The sequence below is a fragment of the Sitophilus oryzae genome, unplaced genomic scaffold, assembly GCF_002938485.1.
Source record: "Sitophilus oryzae breed Bouriz unplaced genomic scaffold, Soryzae_2.0 scaffold_556_pilon_pilon, whole genome shotgun sequence".
Lineage (NCBI taxonomy): Eukaryota > Metazoa > Arthropoda > Insecta > Coleoptera > Curculionidae > Sitophilus > Sitophilus oryzae.
In genome coordinates, this window is record NW_022147147.1 from 984,953 (window position 1) to 1,010,844 (window position 25,892).

Below are 25,892 nucleotides of genomic sequence, written 5' to 3' on the forward strand. Positions count from 1 at the left end.
AGAGCTGACATTTGGAAGTAGCAGTCTTTTGACTATGGAAGTAGAAAACCTCTTGTGACGTCGTTCCTTCGAGGATGGTCTTGAGAGTTTGAGGTCTCTCTTGCTTCTCGATTGACACCGCTGGGGCGTTGTGTGAGGACCCCAATTAGCCCCATCGATTGGGATGCGAATCTGTTTAGCGGCAGATTTGCGTCCGGAGGAAGCCCCTATACTATTTCAGGTGACACTAGCTAGTTGTTGAAGGAGTTCCATGGAGTACCCCCGGGTGAGTCTTACTATTTAACTATCAATTTTATCCAGATCAGTAAATGTTTGTTTTGTTATTTTCATGTACAATGAGAGTGTGCTTGCCAATGACCAACTAAATGGATATTTGAGGTGAATTTGCATTGTGAGACCCGGTTGAGTAAGCCCCAAAAATAACGATTTTACAACTAGTCTGATTCATAACCTTCAAATACTTCTTGTTGTTCTCTTGATCTTCTTCTTTTTCTTGATCTTCGCCTAGTTCGTTTTCTTCATCCTGGATGTAAATAAATTGCGTCAATCAATGTATCGCATGTTTCTTCAATTGGTGATTCAACATTAGAATATGACCGGCCGTAACAATTTGTACATACCAGAGAACAAAACAGTCCAAGCAATTTTGCAAAGAGTCAAAATCATGTACTATTTTTACACGCAATAACTGGCTGTCGATACGACGACGTCTGCATTTTACAGGAGGGGTAAAATAATTAAAGTAAAGTCAAGAAGATATTATCACCTTCATTATTGTTTGATGATTTTGTTGATTTAGTATACTTTAAATGATCTGAATAATTTTTATATGAGCCATAACTATTACTAGTTTTTCTAAAACTTGTTCTACCTTTTAAGTTATAAAATGTATTATTAGATTTGCCATTATTAGATTTGCTGACTGGCCACCTATTCCTAAAATCTGAATTCATTCGCCCTAGTTATCTTTCATTCCGAATGTAATTATTGTGATAATAATAATCATTCAGAATATGCTGTAGTTTGAAATTCTAAAAGTCTATCTTTTAAATCGTTTAATTTATGAACTATATTCTTCAAACTTTCAAAATTCATATTTTCTGTAACCAAAAGATAATAATATTTATTATATGATTCATGTAAACCATTTTCAAATTGTTCTCTAAAAAAATCAAAATTTACTTCACTATCAATTTCGTATGCAATCGACAATAAATCATAGTAGTAATATTTTATATCTTTATTTTCACCTTGTATACGGATACGAAATTTAGATTTTAGTTTACGGAATGGATTTTCACCACCAAACTGCTTAATAAAATCGGTTTTTAAATCCTGCCAATTTTTATTAAAATTATTCTTGTTGTTAACATATTTCTTAAACCAAATTAATGCAGCATTTTCCAGGTAACAATTTAAATATTTTATTTTAAAAGCGTGGCTCTAACCATTCTTATCGGTTATTCTGTCATATTTTTGAATGAAAGACACCGGACAGTCGAATCTAGGGTCAAATAGGTGGCTGTATAAACTCAGGCAGAACAGGTGTTTTATTAAAAAACATCATGAACCTAGGTTTGCTAATTTTTAATTTATATTAAAATTAAATATATAATTTTTTAAGTAGAGTATAAATAATTATCGCCCACTACATATAACATGAAAAAGAATACAAATTATTTTTCAAATCCAAACAAATAGGAATTTTGTAAGCACTGTTTAGATATTTTTATAACAAAATTACAGTAAATAAAATAGGAACTAGTTGAAAATAGAATACAATTATGTGTATCTGCGTATGATATTAAAAAATATATTTAAATTTTAATAATTATTGTAATAAACTAAAATAAATAATTAATAATGTTTGTATTAATACATTTTTCATTTTAATATAGTTTAATTAATATAGAAGGATAGATTTTTGCTTTTAATATAATAATTGTCCATAATAATTTTTTATAAAATCACACAGTAAATACTTAGAAATATAATTAAAATATTTTAAGTTTTGTGCTGGAAATTTATTAGGACTCTCTTTTAAGGACAAAAAAATGAATTAGTGATTTTACCAATTACATAAAAATATAAGCATTGTCGTTTTGGTCAAAAATACACAGAGAAAAGTTATGTATGAATGCATAAGAAAAGGAATATTTCGTTCAACAACTAAAAATATGGAAGAAATAATTGTAGTAGGATATATTGCTTAAGTCGAAAAATTTGAAAATAAATTAAAATATATGTAAATAAGTGTATAAATCAACATCAAAGTAAGCGTTCAATTTACTGGTCAAAAGATAATATTCAGTTTAATAACAGCAAGAACAGGCTATACACAATTTAATTGAAATGTTCACCCACGACTACTATACGTTTGGGAGATTTAATAATTCCTTTTTATGCACTACACTACTACCGAACCCGGACATCCATGGAGAAATGCCTCACACAAAATGTCACAACCCTGAGCTCCTGAGCAATCTATCATCGATAAGTGCATTATACCTCTATACTGGGGTACCACCTCTAGCTTATGGCTCTCAAGGCCCAAAAGTTGCTGAAACCGGATTGCGCTCTTATAGCATTAACAAAAATAAAGAACCTGATTCTGACATTCAAGAATTTCAGACATGCACTGGAAAGAAGATCCCATTGATTTCCCATTTGGTGAAGTACATGGCAACTATTTGCCAGGTGCAGCCTACCAGATGACATGCCAATTTTTAATGAAGAATCATCTTGCAATAGATCAAACTGTAGACAAAATCATTGATCACTTTACAAACACTAATGCAGATCTTTTGACAAAAGGAAGACAATCTAGTTGTCCTTTGAAGAACAAAAGTGTTACTGCTGCTAGTGCATATAAGGATATGTACAACTTTCTAAAGGAAAACAGCGACAATACTATATTTAGTGGGTTAGAATGGATTAGGTCATTTTGTAGTTTGTTTGAATTAGAACAAATAAAAGGTACCAAAGAAGCAGTAAAGACAAAGACAGATATAGCAAGTCCCTTAAACAAAGGATTAGGACTGTACAAAGAACCACAAAAATGGTACCTCACATTTATAAAGGAAAGGATGAAGTTGTTAATTACTTATTGAAAATATCAACAACTTTTGAGTCATATTTGAAATCAATGGAAAGAGCTCACATAGATAGAAGAGCAATTGCCTCTGCCAATATGATTCTTAGGATGTTTTTGGCTATAATTGAAGATTTCCACCTGGAACTTGGGAAAATTATTGATGGGTCAACGATATCAATTGGTGGTGAAGAAAAGAAAAGGAAAATACCTGCAACCCTAAGTAGTCCAAGGAACAGAAGATGCAACAAATGGAATGAATGTATTTCCCCATCCTTGTTTGCAATGATGCACAAAACTTTCTTTTGTCCTGAAACTAGGAACAAATTAGGGCTTCCCCCACCATCCAAAAATGGATCTCTATTCTCCTCCTTAGCGGTTACTGCACATTTCCTAATGTCTAACAAAATAGTCAAATTAGGACCTGGGCCTGTTGGCTTCTGTGAAGGTATATATAACAGAATTCCATGGGCTTTGGAAAATTTGCATAGGTTTAATACAAGAACTGCAAAATGGGTAAAGGAATGTGAAGGAAAAATGACAAAGAGACATGTAATCCTAGTTATAGCAGTAGTAGCAGAATACAGGAAGCAACAGTGATTCAACAGCTGAAACTGAAGATTGCAACGACTGCAATGAGGAAGTCGCAGAAGACATGGTTCTCGGAGACGACGAGTTTGATGATTCACCGTTAAGCTCGGATATCGCCTTATTTAAAAACGATTTGAGAGACACATCAAATATTGAAACTTGGCCCATGTCAGCCTGAAGATCAGTTCCCAAAGGGCGGAGGCAATAGGTCATTCAGTGCAGAATACTACCATATAGTTACCAAGACTGGTCAAAGGCTAAGAAGGTAATAAAGTGTACCTACTTTAATATCCGATAAGTAAAATAAGTAAAATAATAAAAGAGTAAAATAAGTAAAATAATAAAAGTAAAATAAACTAAAATAATAGGAATAATTTTTTTTTAAATAATAATAAAACTATTGATATCTTATTGGATGACAATATGAAAGAATGGAAGCAAGTTCTAAAACGACTAATAGACGTAGCCATGTCGATGGCTGTTTGTAATATACCTTTTAGAGGTCATAGCGAAAATGTTCATGATAAAAATAACCAAAACCAAGGAAACTTCTTGCCATTGTCCAAGTTCTGGCACGATATGATCCGGTTTTAGAAGTTCATTTGAAAAACATTCCTAATCAAAGAAATCATTATCTGAGTAAAACTATTCAAAATGAGATTATTAACCTCACTGCAGATAATATTGTTAGTTCCATCTTATCCGACATTCATAAGGCAGACGATTTGAGAAACACATAAAATATTGAAACTTGGCCCATGTCAGCCTGAAGATCAGTTCCCAAAGGGCGGAGGCAATAGGTCATTCAGTGCAGAATACTACCATATAGTTACCAAGACTGGTCAAAGGCTAAGAAGGTAATAAAGTGTACCTACTTTAATATCCGATAAGTAAAATAAGTAAAATAATAAAAGAGTAAAATAAGTAAAATAATAAAAGTAAAATAAACTAAAATAATAGGAATAATAATTTTTTTTGGCGTTGTAGATATTGGTTATGTTATTCTGCAATATTAGATGGTGTATACTGTGTTGAAGAACCATGTTGGTTATTCGTAGATCATAATGCTACTAACTTTACAACTGCATGAGCAATAAGTCAATATTGTATTGGTTAGCAAAAAGTCAAACGAGAGAGCAAAAGACTTGGCGCTCAAGAATAAAATTGAATGTTTTGATTTTATACTCATGTTGGAATTTCAATTTGGAGTGATGCAAAGTGTCAACTTAGTATCCAAATTAATGCAGTCTCCTAACGTGGACCTAGAAAATGTCACCATTAAATTTAAAAAAAATAAAACTGATTTCACTGATATGCGCCATAAACAGTGTGACGAGATTGTGGATAACGCTAAAATGTTAGCAAAACGATGGAATATCGATCCAAAATTGAAAACTCGCCGACAGAAAGTGGCGAAACAATTTTTCGACGAACTTGCTTCAGACACAGTTTTTATTTCCGAACTTCAAAAATTTAAAATTACTGCATATTACGCTTCTCTAGATATTATTATTGCTCAACTTTCTAACCGATTTATCGGTTTTGAGAACAGCCCTTTATGCAGTACAGCTGTTTATGGTTTTAAACACTAGCAAATTAGGTAATATGACTAAAGACGATCTAATTAAAAACTGCGAGACGATTTGATTATTAAATACGGAAACGACTTGTCTTCAGAATTAGAAAATGAGATTTTTCAATTTCAATTTCTATTTTCTGATGACATTGGAAAAATATGAAGTATTTGGGAACTGTGCGAGTTTATATTTAATAAAAATAGTTTGCTTTGCAGTAGTCTGCCCAATCTTTGCACAGCTTTGCAGTTATTTGTGACAATACCTGTAACGTCAGCTAGTGCTGAGCGTTTGTTCTCCAAATTAAAGTTAATCAAAACTTTTTTGAGAAATGCTATGGGTGAAAGTCGTTTGAGCTATTTAGCGATCATTGGCATCGAGGTTGAGAGAGCCCGAAACATAAATATTGAGGAATTAGTAGATACTTTTGTAAAAACAAAAAAAGGTTTTGTCTGAAATAAAAATATATTATGTACTAATAATGACTACTATTTTGTTATATCCCCTCAAATTATTTGTACATGTGAAATATAGAAGCGTTATCTCTTTATACGTGCTCATAATAATAATAATTATTATTATGGGGTCCCCATAAAAAGTTTCGCGGGGGGGCCCCGAATCCTTATATCCGTCACTGCACCCTGAGGCTGGATCATTAGGCGACTTTCAATTTAATAGTGAAGGATATTTCACATTAGCAGACAATTTCTTAAATTGTGCCTCATCTGTCATGAACAACCCAACCTGTGATTTCAGTGTATCATTCATCAAGGAAACAGAAAAGAAGTGTGACATACTACCAATGCAAGATGGCTCATACTCAATTTCCCTCAATAAGGGCAGCCTCATTGTCAAGAAGGAGAACAATCTGGTCGTCACGATATCATCACCTATAAGAATAGTAGAAAGAGACAGCCTTCCAAACTGTGGATCCAATGAAATACACATTTGGGGTGTAAAAGGAAGTCAATTTTCGTTCATAGCTAGCATAAAAACTGAATTTTGTCGTAGGGATTCTTACACTAACATCTCAATCCCCTGTCAATCAGTGACTGTCAATTTCACATGTTTGAGATATCATCATCAATACTATGCGAAGAATCTATTGTTGGAATTAATATCACAATCATTGAGCAGGGCTCTATTAATGATTTATTGACTCATGCTGCACCTGGAGTGGACATAACAATAAGTCAAATTGGTGGGATGACTTGCTCAATAGCCACATCCGCATTAACCTCTTAGGTGAGGTGTTAGGAACCACAACAATCCTTATTATAATCATAGTAGTTTGTAGTTGTATTAAATTGTAACACATATTGAAGGTCACAAAAGATAAAATATTAAACTTATCAATAACTGATGCGATAAGACTAATTAACGTATTAAAATATTATTTGGACTTTACATATTATATATTGGTAAAGAAAAGAAAGGAATCTTCATTCATTGAATTATACCATTTCTTCTATCAGCCTGTACTTATCCATTGCTGGCTCTTGTATGCTGGCCAAAACGGTTGGACGATAAGATTTTATCGCAGTTTTTACAGCACAAACCAAGAAACAATTAAGAATTGTTTTATCTGAGTACGAATTTATGGCAGCAAAAAGCGCCCCGTATTCTAATTTAATAAAGGTAGATCCAAAAGAAACCAATATTGCTTCAGAATCAAGTATATCTTCAGCCACGACACAATACAATACGAAGTCATCGAATATCTTAAATGCATCCCACATATCCTCTTTGGCAAAAAGTACCCTGGAAAAATGTCTGGATCTAGCAATGTGACAGAGGTTAATTTTTCTTATACACATAATTTATCAAGAACAGATCAAAAAGATGCTAATATGGCTTCAGAATCGAACGTCTTCAGCCATGTCATAGCATAGTACAATGTCATATAATGATTTCAATGTCTGCCACTTGCAAATGATGTCGATCGTAGTCGCCATCTTCGAAATTGTACCTTAAGAAAACTGAGATGTTTCCACATACCACGCATTTTATTATTAAACAAAGGACACAAAATATTATTTGGACTTTACATATTATCTATTGGTAAAGAAAAGAAAGGAAACTTCATGCATTGAATTATACCATTTCTTCTATCAGCCTGTACTTATCCATTGCTGGCTAGAGCTATAATCTTGTATGCTGGCCAAAACGATTAGACAATAAGATTTTATCGCAGTTTTTACAGCACAAACCATGAAACAATTAAGAATTGTTTTATCTGAGTACGAATTTATGGCAGCAAAAAGCGCCTCGTATTCTAATTTAGTAAGGGCAGATCCAAGGGAAACCAATATTGCTTCAGAATCAAGTAGGTACATCTTCAGCCACGACACAATACAGTACGAAGTCATCGAATATCTTAAATGCATCCCACATATCCTCTTTGGTAAAAAGTACCCTGGAAAAATGTCTGGATCTAGCAATGTGGCAGAGGTTTATTTTTCTTATACATATAATTTATCAAGAACAGATCAAAAAGATGCAAATATGGCTTTAGAATCGAAGGTCTTCAGCCATGTCATAGTATAGTACAATGTCATCTAATGATTTCAAAGTCTGACACTTGCAATTGATGTCGATCGCAGTCACAATCTTCTAAATTGTACCTTAAGAAAACTGAAATGTTCCCACATACCACGCATTTCATTATTAAACAAAAGACACAAAATATTATTTGGACTTTACATATTTGAAATGGAAAGAGAGGAAACATAGTTTGGGCTTATATTGAAAGGACTATATGTTCTCTCTCATTCTCTCCCACGTTTCTATTCTCATATTTTATTAAAATCAATTAGATCGTTGAATTATCCCAAAAAAGTTTGGTTTTCGTTATGTTTTCTTTATCAACGTGTACTCATCCATTCCTGGCTAGAGCCATAATCTTGTACGCCTGCCAAAACGGTTGGACGATAAGATTTTATCGCAGTTTGTACAGCACAAACCAAGAAACAATTAAGAATTGTTTTATGTGAGTACGAATTTATGGCAGCAAAAAACGCCTCGTATTCTAATTTAGTTGAAATGGCGTTCGCAGGTTTAGGACCATGAATTAAACAACCTTTTTTTTAAATTCAGACGTTTTGACGTGTATTTTCGTCTTTATCAAAACCAGCTTTATCAAAAATAGCCTTGATAAAGACGAAAATACACGTCGAAACGTCGACAATTAAAAAAAAAGGTTGTTTAAGTCATGGTCCTAAATCTGCGAACGCCATTTCATCTGTAACATAAGGACGCAAATCTACCACGTTTTTCTAGTTTAGTATGCGCAGATCCACGAGGAACCAATATTGCTTCAGAATCAAGTACATCTTCAGCTATGACACAATACAGTACGAAGTCATCGAATACCTTAAATGAATCCCACATCTCATCTTTGGTAAAAAGTACCCTCAAAAAAATTCCTGGATCTAGAAATGTGGCAGAGGTTTATTTTTCTTAAACACATAATTTATCAAGAACAGATCAAAAAGATGCTAATATGGCTTCAGAATCGAACGTCTTCAGCCATGTCATAGCATAGTACAATGTCATCTAATGATTTCAAAGTCTGACACTTGCAATTGATGTCGATCGCAGTCACAATCTTCTAAATTGTACCTTAAGAAAACTGAAATGTTCCCACATACCACGCATTTCATTATTAAACAAAAGACACAAAATATTATTTGGACTTTACATATTTGAAATGGAAAGAGAGGAAACATAGTTTGGGCTTATATTGAAAGGACTATATGTTCTCTCTCATTCTCTCCCACGTTTCTATTCTCATATTTTATTAAAATCAATTAGATCGTTGAATTATCCCAAAAAAGTTTGGTTTTCGTTATCTGTTTTCTTTATCAACGTGTACTCATCCATTCCTGGCTAGAGCCATAATCTTGTACGCCTGCCAAAACGGTTGGACGATAAGATTTTATCGCAGTTTTTACAGCACAAACCAAGAAACAATTAAGAATTGTTTTATGTGAGTACGAATTTATGGCAGCAAAAAGCGCCTCGTATTCTAATTTAGTTGAAATGGCGTTCGCAGGTTTAGAACCATGAATTAAACAACCTTTTTTTTTAAATTCAGACGTTTTGACGTGTATTTTCGTCTTTATCAAAACCAGCTTTATCAAAAATAGCCTTGATAAAGACGAAAATACACGTCGAAACGTCGACAATTAAAAAAAAAGGTTGTTTAAGTCATGGTCCTAAATCTGCGAACGCCATTTCATCTGTAACATAAGGACGCAAATCTACCACGTTTTTCTAGTTTAGTATGCGCAGATCCACGAGGAACCAATATTGCTTCAGAATCAAGTACATCTTCAGCTATGACACAATACAGTACGAAGTCATCGAATACCTTAAATGAATCCCACATCTCATCTTTGGTAAAAAGTACCCTCAAAAAAATTCCTGGATCTAGAAATGTGGCAGAGGTTTATTTTTCTTAAACACATAATTTATCAAGAACAGATCAAAAAGATGCTAATATGGCTTCAGAATCGAACGTCTTCAGCCATGTCATAGCATAGTACAATGTCATCTAATGATTTCAAAGTTCACTTTCAATTGATGTTGATCGCAGTCACCATCTTCTAAAATGTACCTTAAGAAAACTGAAATGTTCCCACATACGCATTTCATTATTAAACAAAGGACACAAAATATTATTTAAACTTTACATATTATTAACGGAAACATAGTTTGGGCTTATATTTAAAGAACTAAAATTTATATACTTCTCTCATATTTTATTAAAATCAATTAGATCGTTGAATTATACAAAAAAAAATTGGTTTTCGTTATCGGTTTTCTTTATCAACCTGTACTTATTCCTGATCAGAGCCATAATCTTGTACGCCTGCCAAAACGGTTGGACGATAACATTTTATAGCAGTTTTTACAGCACAAACCAAGAAACGATTAAGAATTGTTTTATCTGAGTATGAATTTATGGCAGCAAAAAGCCCCTCGTATTCTAATTTAGTTGAAATGGCGTTCGAAGGTTTAGAACCATGAATTAAACAACTTTTTTTTTAAATTTCCGACGTTTTGACGTGTATTTTCGTCTTTATCAAAAACAGCTTTATCAAAAATAGCCTTGATAAAGACGAAAATACACGTTGAAACGTCGGCAATTTTTAAAAAAAGGTTGTTTAATTCATGGTCCTAAACCTGCAAACGCCATTTCATCTATAACACAAGGACGCAAATCTACCACGTTATTCTAATTTAGTATACGCATATCCAAGAGAAACCAATATTGCTTCAGAATCAAGTACATCTTCAACCATGACACAATACAGTACGAAGTCATCGAATATCTTAAATGCATCCCATATCTCCTCGTTGCCAAAAAGTACCCTGGAAAAATGCCTAGAGCTAGAAATGTTACAGTTGAGGGTTGGAACCTTTGGTGTTACACAGCAAAATAAAACACTAAATCACCACAATACACCAAAACACTTTTACTTTTACACTGGACGCGCGTTTCGCTAACCATGTTAGCATCATCAGCAGATGATTATAAACCATTTTTTATACACCGTTTATAATCATCTGCTGATGATGCTAACGTGGTTAGCGAAATACGCGTCCAGTGTAAAAGTAAAAGTGTTTTGGTTTTTAAACCATTTTTTAAACACCGTTTATAATCATCTGCTGATGATGCTAACATGGTTAGCGAAACGCGCGTCCAGTGTAAAAGTAAAAGTGTTTTGGTGTATTGTGATGATTTAGTGTTTTATTTTTCTAGAAAGGTTTATTTTTATTATACACATAATTTATCAAGAATAGATCAAAAAGTTAATAGATATGGCGTGAGAATCGAACGTCTTCAGCCATGTCATAGCATAGTACAATGTCACCTAATGATTTCAATGTCTGCCACTTGCAAATGATGTCGATCGCAGTCGCCATCTTCGAAATTGTACCTTAAGAAAACTGAGATGTTTCCACATGCCACGCATTTTAATATTAAACACAGGACACAAAATATTATTTGGACTTTACATATTATCTATTGATAAAGAAAAGAAAGGAAACTTCATGCATTGAATTATACCATTTCTTCTATCAGCCTGTACTTATCCATTGCTGGCTAGAGCTATAATATTGTACGCCTGCCAAGGGCTGGCCAAAACGGTTGGGCGATAAGATTTTATCGTAGTTTTTACAGCACAAACCAAGAAACAATTAAGAATTGTTTTATCTGAATAGGAATTTATGGCAGCAAAAAGCACCCCGTATTCTAATTTAGTATGCGCAGATCTAAGAGAAACCAATATTGCTTCAGAATCAAGTACATCTTCTTCAGCCATGACACAATGTAGTACGAAGTTATCTAATGATTTAAATACATCCTACATCTCCTCCTCGCCATAAAATACCCATGCAATGCCTAGATCTAGCAATGTGCCAGAAGTTTATTTTTCTTATACATAAAAGAAAAATAAAATATACACAAAGAAGCACTTCCTATCCCAATTTATCAAGAACAGATCAAAAAGATGCCAATATGGCTTCAGAGTTAAGAACAAGTCTTCAACACAAAACAGTACGATGTCTAAGATATATAGACTTGACACTATTTACAAATTTCTCTATTTATTTTCTATTGGAGTACCTATTCAACAATTTTGTTATAAATTATTAGTATCAATATTAGACATCTTTTTCTGTAATAATAATCGAAAGGTGAAAAAGAATGTCAAACCATACGTTATAAACGAAATGAGTCTCACAGATATGAAACTGATGAGATTAGTTTCAATGCCAAAATAAAAAGCGAGACCTTCTAAGTTTAGTCGCAAATAACCACATACCAAACTTTTATGGCACATTTTATAAAAGTGTGAAAGTTTATTAGTATTTTCATATCGTTATCTTTTCCTAATTTTTCATAATGATTTTCATGGTTAGTTTTTTTATCTGCTAAGATTTGAAATGTTGATTAGTTATCCAAGACTAGCAAAGAAATAATTCAAGTTTTAACAGTTTATACCAAGTGTATTAATAAAACTTGATCATGAGTTACACTAGTTTTATTTTTATAGGTTTATCAAAAAGTAAATCACGCTGAATGTAAAAAGTGTCATTTTTTGAGTCATGAAAGTTCACTATTTTTTGCATCGATCACAAAGAGTAAAATCTAATGAGTGGCGCCTACGCCATGGGCGCTTCTACCAAGTTCCAGGCCAGACGGCCAACGAAGGAAGCAGGGAATCCAGCCACGCCAAATTTTCTCGTGTCAACTGTAAAAGCCAAAACGCAAGGAAAACGAAGAAGAATCAGACCCCGGCTATTCGGTGTCCAACTCGTCCGCCACGTCAAGTCTCGGCGCCATTTTTCTTCTCAATCCTGTTCACGTATTTCGCTAATATAATGTTAGTAATCGCTGTAAATTATGTTAAATAAAAGCCAGTAATGTTTGTGCCCAACGTCTTTCAATTCGACGCCGTGACGTAACTAAAAGACCCCAAACCATAAAGAGCGTGTTGTTGTTGTATCTTGGATGGTTCGATCTCGCCCATCAGCGGACCTAACAGAAACCAAATATCAAATAAAATATCAAAATGTGTTTTTCTCGAAACTACTTTTTTGTGTTACGTCAGTTTTTTAGATAATGTTGCCAAACCAAACCAAACAAATGATCTGTTGACACATTGATTTTGAAGTTAAGTTGATAATATTGATTTGAAACACCTGGAAGTTTTCCAGGTGTTTTCATTTACCCCACGTATATACCGCATTGTGCAAAAAGGAAAGACGTTTTAAAAAAACGTGCAAATGATACACGACAAGGTTGTTTTAATAACTTTTTAGAAATTTTGGAAAACCTAAATACAATAGGTCTTTTGAGAAACGTTGGTGATACACTTACACTCTGTTACAAATCAGTGTGTCCTCCTCTCTCTAACGCTCTCAATGGTTTTGTCTTTGTCCAAGCGTTACAACAACTACAGTTACAAGAAAGAATGCTTTCCTAGATAATATTTTTTATTAAATTTTATGTAGATTCCTTTCAGCAGGTGTTATGGATCTCAGTATATCGAACTATCTAAGCCAGGAGATCAAATTTCCTATAGAATTAAATAAAAAAAGACCACAGATTGGTTTTATGAATTACTTTGACATGTTCTCTGATTAAGAGGGGTGTGTGAAAATTTGGTGTTATAACAGCAAAATAAAGCACTAATTCACCAAAATACACCAAAACACTTTACTTGTGTTGTCTTGAGATAAATTGGAATTTCATAGGTAACAATATATTGGAGTAAAATTTCTGACAGTTTTGATTGAGTGTTACAAGCAGTAATTCCCTGGAAAAAAGATAAGCGTCAGATCTGACCAAAGCTTAAATATTATCTGGCTCAATGATGAGCTCAGAGCAATGCGCAGTGGTCTGCAGTTGCAGAATGAAATTAGTATTGTGACAATACAGGTGCCCAGAAGTATTGCAGGAGTACATACGATTCAAAAATTAATACAAATCTGTCAATTAGTTGTGTGAGTTACTTCGAGGCGTGCGAATATACAGGTGCCAGCACCATTATTTTCTAACAAGACAGTGAAAATTGCACTGAACATACTCAGCAGTCGTTTACTAGTGATGAATACTTCCTTGAATTTTACAACGAAAGAAAGCATAATCCCTGACAAGTAATAAAGGGAAACGTACTAATTCAACGTGCATCTAGCCGGACCGCTCAACTTTACAACCAGCAGTTCCGCATGCATATTTGTCATAGTTACAGAACAATTTGAAGTTAGAATCTGGTGTTGTTTTGTTTTGGTAGCCGCAGAATTACTCCGTGTTTTGATTTTTAATTTTCAACTCCAAGGCGGTCGCCGGAGGAACGGCTCCTATCCATAGCTGCCTACATATCCCATACATGATGTATGCAGTAATATCATTATTATTGTATACACTGTGGTCTACTAGTGATGAATACTTCCTTGAATTTGACAACAATGAAACAAATCAAAATGACTGGAAAGTAATAAAGGGGAGACACAAAGAGGAGAAAAATCAATAGAAAATACAGCAATTCTAATAGATCTAGCACATTAGCAGAACATATTTTGTGTACCAACAGAATCAACCATATTAAAACTCTGAATTAATATCATTATTCAACAAATACTTTTCGCACAAAATAGTATACAGAGAAGTAAAATATTTTTCAATAATCAGCTGTGCTTAGTTTCTTAATGTTTAGAATTATTTCTTCAGAAATTACCCTGCATATTCTTAAGCAATAAAGCGAATACTCTTATACTAATGTTTATTTAAGAGTAAGTATCTGTGTGCCCAGTTTTAAAAAAGTCAAATAAGTCCTGATATACTAATAATTATGTGATCATTACTTATAAAATATTTACTTAAGGTACTGTTATTTATATATAACAGCTTAAAATAACAGGTTTATGTAATTTTTTTACTGCAAATACATATTCTTACAAAGTACGTACTCTTATACAAATTTACCCTAAACGTAAAAACATGAAAGACAACACACCTCAAAAAGACCTGGCTTAATTTGTTATGATAGAAGCCATGAATTCCAAAAAATTATATGAAACTGACAAGGAAGACAATATTGACTATTTTAAATAATTTTTCTTTGCTCTTGTGCATTCCGCTTTTTTGGTGAATCTTTTCACATTTGTGTCCAACTATAAGCAACAAACTGTAGGTAGCCCCGTATGCCGCACTCAAAAAGAAAATGTAACAACCTCATAACCTTTGATATTACCATGTAAAATTAAAGTAATCAATCCCAAAACACAAAAATGTTTACACCAACCATATAATTTCCATAAGAATTCCATATAGAACCAAACAAAATTCCATATAGAAAAATAATACATGTGTGTGATCAGGTCTGACTTTGTATATATTTATTGCTTTCAGAAATCTCTTCAGAAAAATTATCTGGATACACATTTTTGCCCTATGCCAACATCTGATTGATACCTGCAAAATATCAAATACCTACAATGTAGAATGAGTAGAAATAGTCTACAATGTAGGGATAATATTAAAGTTCTTAAAACCTAAAATAACCTAAAAATGTCATAATACCTGTATTTATAAACAGTATCATGTGTGTTGGTAATGTCCATTTTAAAAACTTCTAAACATATATTTCTTACAAATATTATGTATTTTTGTCTCATTATCTACTTATAGGTACCAAAATTTTCTTCAACACTCCTAAAATATGAAAGAGCAACCCATCAGATATGCCTTATCTTGTATATGTTATGGCTTTTTAACTGAACAGTTATCTTCGCAGTCATTGGTAGTAAAATGATATTTTGGCAGCACATGTATATTTTTTACCCAAGTGAGACACCCCCTCAGACTTAGCTATAAAAATAATTTAATTTGTTAGGTTAATACTATGACCAGAAAAACAAAAGGGGTTTAAGTTAATAGAAAATTATAACACAAAACACTACTCTGAATTCTTGTTTGATTCCCAGCATCAATTACCATAAATGAAGGGTAAGGGGGGGAAACGAAGGGACGTCACAACACCGACTTACGGGGAAAACGATGATTTAATATTGCTAAATACCATGTTAATGCAAAAATTTATTACTGTATGCGTAACTATATGTGGACATCGTTTGTTATATTCAATTAAAACTGGCACGTGTTTAGAATATATATAAATATATATATACAGGGTGTTTCAAAACAAATGCGAAAAACTTCAGGGGGTGATTCCTTGTTCAAAATAAGGGGTAGTTTGCTTTATAAACATTGGGTCAGAAGTCAACCATTAGGAAGATATCGCGGTACAAAGATGGCGGAAAAATAATGTTTTTATTTTTTATCTTGAAAACGAAAAGAGATAGACTGATGAAATTTTATGGAAGCATTACTGTTATGAAAACACACTTTCTGGTAATTTTTTCACTTTTTTAAAATGAGTGGAAGGGGTTGAAATAAACTACCCCTATCATTCTTGTTAACGAAATTTAAAGAAAAATCTTATCAAACACATGCAGAAAAGTTAATTTAGATAGTTCAGTTTGTTTAGAAACTTTTTTATCTCTTGTGTTTTTTTGATAAAACTCACCGATTTGAAATTAAAAAATAAAATGTAAAGCATTACATGTCAGGACAAAAAACATTTTTAGATTAAGAATCTAAAGGAATCACCCCCTGAAGCTTTTCGCATTTGTTTTGAAACATATATATATATATATATATATATATATATATATATATATATATATATATATATATATATATATATATATATATATACAGATCGTTAATTTGTTTATTACTCGCGGCAAGAGCTTTATGATTGAAATATGGCAACCTCGACCCACTCGTCGAGAGACGACGCGACGGGATGAGTCGGTAGAAACCCCTATAAGTGCATGCGTTCTCAATAGGCAGTATTGCCATTCTGCTCCCCAATAAGTAATCGTCCAGTTAATGATCTGTATATATTCTCAACAAATTAGGTTGATTACTAAAAAATTCCAGATTACTTAAAAATTCCAAATAGGCAGAATCTACTCAAGGGTACTTAAAAACAGAGGAGAGGAAATAATCGAGAAACAACCAGAAGAACAGGCGGGTTTTCTAGCTGGACGGTCGACTGTGGACAATGCTTTTACTCTCAAAATCACTCTAGAGAAAAGAGTACAGCATAGCAGAGAGACTCATGTTGCTTTCATAGATTTGAAAAGAGCTTACGATAGTATACCTATCTCAAGGTTATGGAAGGAGATGGAAAACTTAGAGATCAATCCAATGTTGATTCGGGCTACACAGACCTATTATAAAAATAACTGCAAGAATTAAGATAGGAAACGAGGTTACCAACTCTTTTAACACTACAAAAGGATTAAGACAAGGATACTGCTTATCTCCTACACTGTTCAAAATCTACTTGGACAGAGCTCTGGTGAATTGGGTGAGAAAATGCAAAAAAATAGGACTAAGAGTGGGAGATGACACATTATTTACATTGTTCTTCGCAGATGATCAGATAGTTATTTCTGAAGACGAAGAAGATCTCAGTTATATGATCAGAAAACTCCAAGAAGAAAACGAGGCCGCAGGTCTTCAGATGAATCTCTCGAAATGTGAATACCTTATAGTAGGCAATGAAGAGATAAATGAGCTAATCTTAGAAACTGGTACGATAAAAGGAGTGAAATCTAGTAAATACCTTGGAATAATATTTATTAAAAAATTGGTCAAGTACGAGTCGGACTCGCGCACGAAGGGTTCCGTACCATTAATTATCTATACAACATTAGACACTATATTATTATAAACTTTTTTTCCGATTTAGCTGAAATTTTGAGTACGCGTATAAGTAATTTAAAAAAAATGAAGAAACACAATACTAAAAATTGTATTAATCAATAATAAATATATAAAAAGTAAAAATAAATATGTCAAAATATGAAAAAATTAAAAAAAAACGATTAAAAAGTCGCCTTGACTAGGATTCGAACCTGCCTTACTACGGCTCCAACGTCATAGTATAACCAGGGTTGGAAAAAATCATGATTTTTTTAAAAAAATATAAAAAATCAGATTTTTTTTATTTAAATCAGATTTTTTTATTTAAATCAGATATTTTTAATTAAATCAGATTTTTTTATTTTAATTCAAAACAATATTTAAATCGGATTTCCAAATGATTAGGACTTATTTTCCAATTAAAGTCCTATCCTAAATGGCTAAATCTTTATAATTCTGCCTGATACCGATATCATTAACAATTTTACGGCGCGTGTCATTTTTCCACATCGGTCACCAATATATTCCGCATAAAAATTCGCTCGCTTCAGATCAAACGGATTTTTTTTTTCAAACGTCTCAAGAGTATTAATTTTTGTAATTTTAACGCCTATGCATAAAAGTAAAGCACTGTTACGCATAAGCACAAAAGTACAAAAATATATTATCAAACAAAAAAAAATATTAAGTGTCAAATTCAACGAGTGTACAAATTGTTGCTCGATTACTGTTTCTATTATTAGCAATGTTTCAAATTGATTAAAAAATTATTTGTAATGTTTTAAGAAAAGAGTATGTCCTTTTCGGAGTAAAAATGTACTTTTTGTGCCTCCCTGTAACGTCGGAATAACTTTACGATGGTCCTTCAATTAGTCAAAAAAAAGTATAATTTTTACTCCTACTAAAACAATACACTATTGTTCGGAAATAGTCTTAATTGGAAAATGAAATTAATATTATCTAATGTCAAAGTGTAAGGAACTTACATCAAAATGTCGGTAGGAATTTGGAAACATTTTCAAAAAAAATACACCGTTTGAAAAAAAAAATATAAAACAACATATTTTGTGACAACGATTATAATTTCTCGGGAATGAAGATATAGTCTCTATATCGGAAGAACCTAGTTCTGCACCACACTGCGAATGATATGTATTCGAACAGCGACTTTTTGTCACTTATACATAAATTTTAACATATTAGTTTAGCGGTCTAATGGACTCACACGAAATTACTTCAAAAATCGATCCAACATTTAAATTGATGAACAGATATTTTTATATAGTTTTATCACATTTACAATTATTTTTCGATTTATTATCTGTTATATCTGTTATAGAAATATTTTTTATACTTTTCTAAGACACATTTTTATAACTTTTACAGTTATTTTTTTATTTATTATAAAGTTTCAATAAAATTATTATTTTTTATTTAAATCACGTGATTAAAATTAAAAAAATCATTTGATTTAAATCACGATTTCAATCATTTCATTTAAATCAAGCCAACCCTGAGTATAACTCGACATGTGAAGCGAATGAACGTTGACAGATGGCCCAAAACGATATTAGAATGGACGCCTTTGGAGAGAAGAAAGAGAAGACGGCCCAGAAGGAGTTGGCGGGATTACTTAGGTTATGAACTTAGATGAAGACGAGGTTTTTGATAGGAAAGGATGGAAATTGGGGACGGAGAGACGGCAATAGCTGTAGAAATCCATTATATATGTTAACCACCGCGACCTTACAGATCTATTGTGTGTAAGGGGCAATATTATTACATAATAAATATTTCAGGTGATTTGTTAAAGTGTATTATTAGTTATCTTAAAATACTATGTTTTCATATTCTTTTTTTACGTTTTGACGTTTTTTTTAAGTTGGTTTTACACTAATTATTATCAGACAGTAAAAAGTGGATGTTTTAATTGGTCACAAGGAACTTCCCACTAATTGAATAAATTGTCTTAATTTGATTCCACAATATTTTTTACATTAATTTATTTACACATTGTATTAATATACCGATTTGGTCATTTTAGAAGTGTGGTCTGGATTTTAACGTGTAAGACAGTAATGTAGGCAGCTTAATGGAAAATCAAATGAATTAAAAAGAGATAAAAGTTGCCGAATTTTACATCAAAAGTTCAAACTGCACAAGTAGGCGTTTATGGAAAATATCGCATTCATTTACTACAGATGTAATAGATTATATTTAGCTTAGATATATTATCTTCATATCAGTAATATACATAAAAGTTTTTAAATAGTTGACTTTTTTTCTACGCAAATTTTCCGACGAACGTAAAAACCGGCAACACTGTATTCCGCTTTTCATTTTGTCTTTCTGTCTGTCAACCGGTCATTTATATTATTCTCTGTTTTACACGTTAAAATCCAGACCACACATCTAAAATGACCAGATCGATATACCGGGCGCGTCTCGAAAGTGGCTCACCCCTATAACTTTTTTATTTATTCAGATAAAAAATTGAGATTTGGTATGTTAATATATGACATAAATTAGGATTAATTGACGTATTCAATTGTTTTCTGTCGCTTCCTGTTTCGCCGGAAATGACTACAACTTTTGATATTTAAATTGTACCCTCGGTTTTTTGTTGCTTTATTCGATAGAAAATGATACTCTGAATAGAATGACAGATGATATGTCAACTTTGACATTTTCGCATATAGTTTATTTGAAATTATAACATGCGGTTCATAACGATAATTTGACTCGAAATACCAAGTGTGTGGTATCAAATTATTCGTAAAAAAATGCTTTTTCCAAATATGTTAATGAGCCACCCTCGTTCCATTTGAAAAAATTGAGATGTGATTAAAAATACGATTTGGGCATCTCTTAACCAGCCAGGACAAGACATGAATAACATTAGACGATCAAATCTATTTTTCCAAGGCTCCTTGATTAAAAATTAGTGTTTTTAACATAGCCATGGCACTCTAGATTGAAATTTAAAATTAAATTTTGTTTTAAATAAAAATGTCAAAAGTTCACATATGATATGTCACTCTATTCAGAATGTCATTTTAAACTCTTTAAAACTCAAAAGTTGTAGTCATTTCCGGCGAAACAGGAAGTGACAGAAAACAAATGAATATGTCAATTCATCCTAATTTATGTCATATACTAATATACCAAATCTCGTTTTTTATCTGAAAAAATAAAAAAGTTATAGGGGTGAGCCACTTTTGAGACGCACCTGGTATATCTTTCCAATAATTATGTAATATGTTAAATGATGTTTCAAAGTAACCAGTACCAATATAAATAGTTTTATTTACATTTTTCTTTACAATTGAGCGTCATACAGGGTGTCAAAAAAATAGTGTTTCTAACTTCGGTGGGTGATTCTCCAAAAAGATTCTATTAACATACGCCCTAAAATGCTTCCTGAAGAAATTACAGCACTCAAAAGGGTAAATGAAAATAATGTATTTTGTTCATTTTTAAGAACATTGATAAACCGTTTTTCTTGAAATTTGGTACTCTTACTCACATTTTAGTGCCAAAGCGAATGGCGATAGTGTAAAATTCTGTAACAGCTCGTGAAGGATACTTTCTGTTATAGTAGAGTACTATTTGCTTGTACTTTTTTTTATCTTTATAGATAAAGTAATTTCAACATATGACATAAAATGCTAAGACTTTTTATGCAAGAAAGGTGCTCTTCATTTAGTTCAATATGGTGAACGGTTTACAAGATAAAAAAAAGTACGACCAGTAGTACTCTTTATCCTAATGTAAAGTATCCTTTTAAGGTTGTTGCGAAATTTCATATTATCGCCATTCGTTTTGGCATTAAAATGTGTATAAGAGCGTCCGCACAGGCGTCGCGCGCCGTCTGGCTTTTCCGAAGCAGAGACGTCTCGAACTCCGAGCGAATCTCCCTCGACTCTATCTTTGTAGGTAAATTATAGTCACTTCGACTCCGCGTCGACCGCTAAACGACCCGGAGGACTTCGTCCCAAATTCAAGACGCTTCCGCTTCTAGTTCGAGACGACCCGTGCGTGCACGCTCTAAGACTACCAAATTTCAAGAAAAACGGTTTACCAATGTTCTTAAAAATAAACAAAATTATTATTTTTATATACTCTTTTGAGTGCTTTAACATCTTCGGGAAGCATTTTAGGGCATGTGTTCATAGGAACTTTTTGTTTTATTTTAATCTGTAGAATCGCCCACCAAAGTTAGATACACTATTTTGACACCCTGTATTGCACATATAACTTATTTTAAGTGATTTGTTATAGTGTATTATTAGTCATCTTAAAAATACTATGTTTTTTTCTACTTGTTTTAATTTAACTGGTCACATGATGTTTCTCCACAAATAAATTAAACATAATAAAAAAATTGTCTTTTTAATTGAAACCTTAAATATAATAAAACTTAAAATATAAAATCTTCAGGATTCATCTAAAAAATTGAAGATCAATAGACAGGGTCCGGCAATAGTGCGTCGGGCATCTGTAGAATAAAAAACTTGGAAATTTTATTTAAGTGCAAACCTAAAATATGTACCGGGTGGCGAACTAAGAATGGACGCCGGCTGTATCTCAGAAACTACTTATCGTATAACTTTGGGAAAAAAATTCTAATAAGTAAATCGGCCAAGAGAAATCGCTAGAAATTATTTTCAAGTTCGAAAAATGTCCGCTAGGGGGGCGTTTCTCTGCTAGCCAATCAGAAAACGGGTTTTCTCAAAAATATGCAGGTGAACAGGTATTTTAAATATTACTATTGTAATCATCGAGAAATTTGTAATTTTTTTGATGTAGAGTGTTTTGCTCTATCTCATAAAATAAAGTGGTGGGGGAAGGTTAAACTTGCTTTTATTAAAATAAGGATAACTCTGGTTTAGGTTAACCGATTTAAACAAACTAGGGCTCGTTTAAAGAGCTTTTTCTTCCTTAATGATCTCCAGTGTAAATTTTGTTTCCATCATTTTTTCGTGGTAGCTAGAGGGCGCTATTTGACATCATAACAGATATTGTGTTTTTGCAAAAAAACATTAAATAGGAGGCTATATTTCTCTTTACACAGTTAAATAGAGCACAAAATTTCCAAAATATCAGCGCAAACCGCAATTTTCTATCTTGTATCTAACCGGAGATATTAAGAGAACAAATTATGTTAGGCTGCCGCTTAGGATTATATGGTCTAAAAATTATAGTAGCAGGCTAGGAAACAAAAAGAGGTAAATTAGTTGCCTCAAAATATCAAAACGCTTAAGTTCAGTATCCATGCATCCGAATTTCGGGCGTTATCTTAAAAAAGATGACGTCATAAATTTTTAAACGTGTTTATGTAACATTATCGTCCATCCACATAATTTTTACGAATTTCTTGGTTAATTATACGTAGGTAGTTCTCAGATTAAAATGTCCGAAAGTCGGCCAATTAATAATTTTATTAAAATTTCTAGGAATTTTGTGCCGCCATATTGCTTTTAACAGAAAAGGGTCAAATTTCGTATGGCCAAAAACTAGGGGTTTATTTCATGTAACGTCATTTAGCTATTAATCCAAGTTCGTCCTTGATTTCACTTGTTTTCGTGTTTTACCTGTTGTTTGTGTTATTTATTATTGTATTATAAAGTTTATGTCGGTTGGGTCACTTTTTATATAGCCCGGAAGATGCGAATGTTAACAATATGCACTACTGGTCCAAATCTACCCTGGATGCAAGTAGCTCTGCTCAGCTATGTTTAGGCAGGAATTCTAGGATAGCGAATGATTATCTGAATGAAATGAACTATCCATAATTTCTAAGAGATGAATTGCCAATTTTGTTAGGGGATCCATCATGATGAAAATGCATTTGTTGCAATTTCATCAGCATGGATGCAGTTGGTGTAGATAATGCAGTTTGGCGCAGTTGTGTCGCATATTTTGCTATGAATGTGTGGGGCTTCTTGGATACCACTTACTTTAGTAGAGAGAGACGCTGGAGCGGCATATTTCCATGGCTAGCTAGGTCATCGGATTCAATATGTCTGGGTTTTAATTTATGGGGTCGAATCAAGAACGAACATGGAAAAATAACAATTAAATAGTTTTAAAATGGAATTAAAATATGTTTTGATATTTTAACGTAACCAATTTACCTCTTTTTGTTTCCTAGCCTACTACTATAATTTTTAAACTATACAATCCTAAGCGGCAGCCTAACATAATTTATTCTCTTAATATCTCCGGTTAGAGATAAGATAGAAAATTGCGGTTTGCGCTGATATTTTGGAAATTTCGTGCTCTATTTAACTGTGTAATGAGAAATATAGCCTCCTATTTAATATTTGTATGCAAAAGTGCAATATCTGTTATCATGTCAAACAGCGCCCTCTAGCTACCACAAAAAAACTGATGGAAACAAAATTTGCGCTGGAGATCATTAAGGAAGAAAAGCTCTTTTAAACGAGCCCTAGTTTGTTTAAATCGGTTAACCTAAACCAGAGTTATCTTTATCTTAATAAAAGCAAGTTTAACCTTCCCCCACCACTTTATTTTATGAGATAGAGCAAAACACTCTGTATAAAAAAAATTACAAATTTCTCGATGATTACTACAGTAATATTTAAAATACCTATTCACCTGCATATTTTTGAGAAAAACCCTGTTTTCTGATTGGCTATTAGCGAAACGCCCCCTAGCGGACATTTTTCGAAATTGAAAATAATTTCCAGCGATTTCTCTTGGTCGATTTACTTATTAGAATTTTTTTCTCAAAGTTATACGATAAGTAGTTTCTGAGATACAGCCGGCGTCCATTCTTAGTTGGCCACCCGGTACTAGGATGTATTTCAGAATAATATTTTAACTTCTATAGGGTGGCTCAAAAAAGTGGGAGTGGATCGGGATGATTTTTTTAAAAGGAACACCCTGTATAATATCGCCTTTTTGGCTTCCTTTCAGATCACTTTACATAATCCTAAGATATGAGTAAATATATTTTGATAGTTTCAGATATAAATAAATAAATAAGAAAGAAAATACAAGAACTATCCTGAAATCATAACTATATTAGGTATTTACTTTAGATGGTCTGTACTTACTTTGCTATAAATAAGGTCGTTAATCATACTATCATACAGGATGTTGAAAACTCTACGCCAAACTTTATAAAATATAAAATAATATCTTCGTTTTTTTAAATGGTAACACCCTGTATATTATTTTTTCAATAGATGGAGAATTAAACAAATAAGATTTTTTGCATATAGAGTATTTCAAAATGTTTAACGGTTTTGCAGATATTCGCGTTTTTATATTTCATATGGCATTTTCCAGAGTCAATTTCTATCAAGGCCACCCAATTATTTTTCTCTTGTATTTTACCGTTGAAAGAGCCGTATGAAATAATACTGCGTGTATCTGCAAAACGATAAAAAATTTTAAAATACTTTAAATACAAAAAATGTTCATTTTTTAACTCTCCATCTAATAAAAAAATAATATACATGTATAAAAAAAACAAAGGAAAATTATTTTATATTTTAGAAAATTTGGCATAGAAACACCTTGTATAATTTAAGTTTACTAGATTTATAGAAAAGTTAAGTATAGACCATCTAAAGTAAATACCTAATATAGTTTTGATTTCAGGACAGTTCACGGACAGTTCTTGTATTTGTAATCATTTTTTTAAGGAAGGTTGAAAAATATGTTTTATTTATTTATTAATACCCATGATTAATACCTCTGATATAATCGAAATATATTTACTCATAACTTATGCTGGAAGTACACACTCGCCGAGGGGACCCGAGGCGGCACAGAAAATGCGAGGTCCAGCGAGGCGCCCCGAGACATTGCGCAAAAACAAAGCAATAAAATTTTGCAGTACATAAATAAATATATTCTGAAGAATAATTTTGTAATAATAAAAACAATATAAAAAAATAGACCCTTCAGGCAGACAGCGTCGCGTTTGGCGTTGCGCTAGCGTCCGCTGAGCGTCGGGGTTCGAGTTCAATGGGGCGGACGCGACGCAAACGCGACGCGATGCTCGACGCTCTCAGCCTGAATGTACCTTTATGTTAATGATGACAAAAAAGCGAAAACAGTGTCTAGAAAGTCTGTATTATAATATCTTTCCTGTACATTATAATTTTCTTTCTTTAAAAGACACAATAAGGACACGTTTATACCAATAACGACATGTTTTTTGCTAATATCTCAAAATGGATTCGTTTTGTTTGATCGCTTCTCAATTATTAAAATAAACGTAGATACTTATAAAAACTCATGAATGTTTATATTAGGTTAGCAGTCATATATTTGAATTTGAAGATTTCCATCAAACTGAATGAAA

General features: G+C 32.6%; 1 protein-coding gene across 9 annotated transcripts in view; it reads right to left on the reverse strand.

Moving 5' to 3' along the window:
- Nucleotides 1–10,061: 10,061 nt before the first annotated feature.
- The window catches only part of LOC115887212 (myb/SANT-like DNA-binding domain-containing protein 3), a 29,799-nt gene continuing 13,968 nt past the window's right edge, over nt 10,062–25,892 (reverse strand). For 2 of the 9 annotated variants that reach the window (XM_030906581.1, XM_030906575.1), the window contains one exon: nt 15,494–15,643. In XM_030906581.1, coding sequence (XP_030762441.1) covers nt 15,536–15,643 — 108 coding nt within the window. In that variant the 3' untranslated portion in view covers nt 15,494–15,535. The other 7 variants (XR_004051033.1, XR_004051035.1, XR_004051034.1 and 4 more) reach the window with 7 other exon arrangements.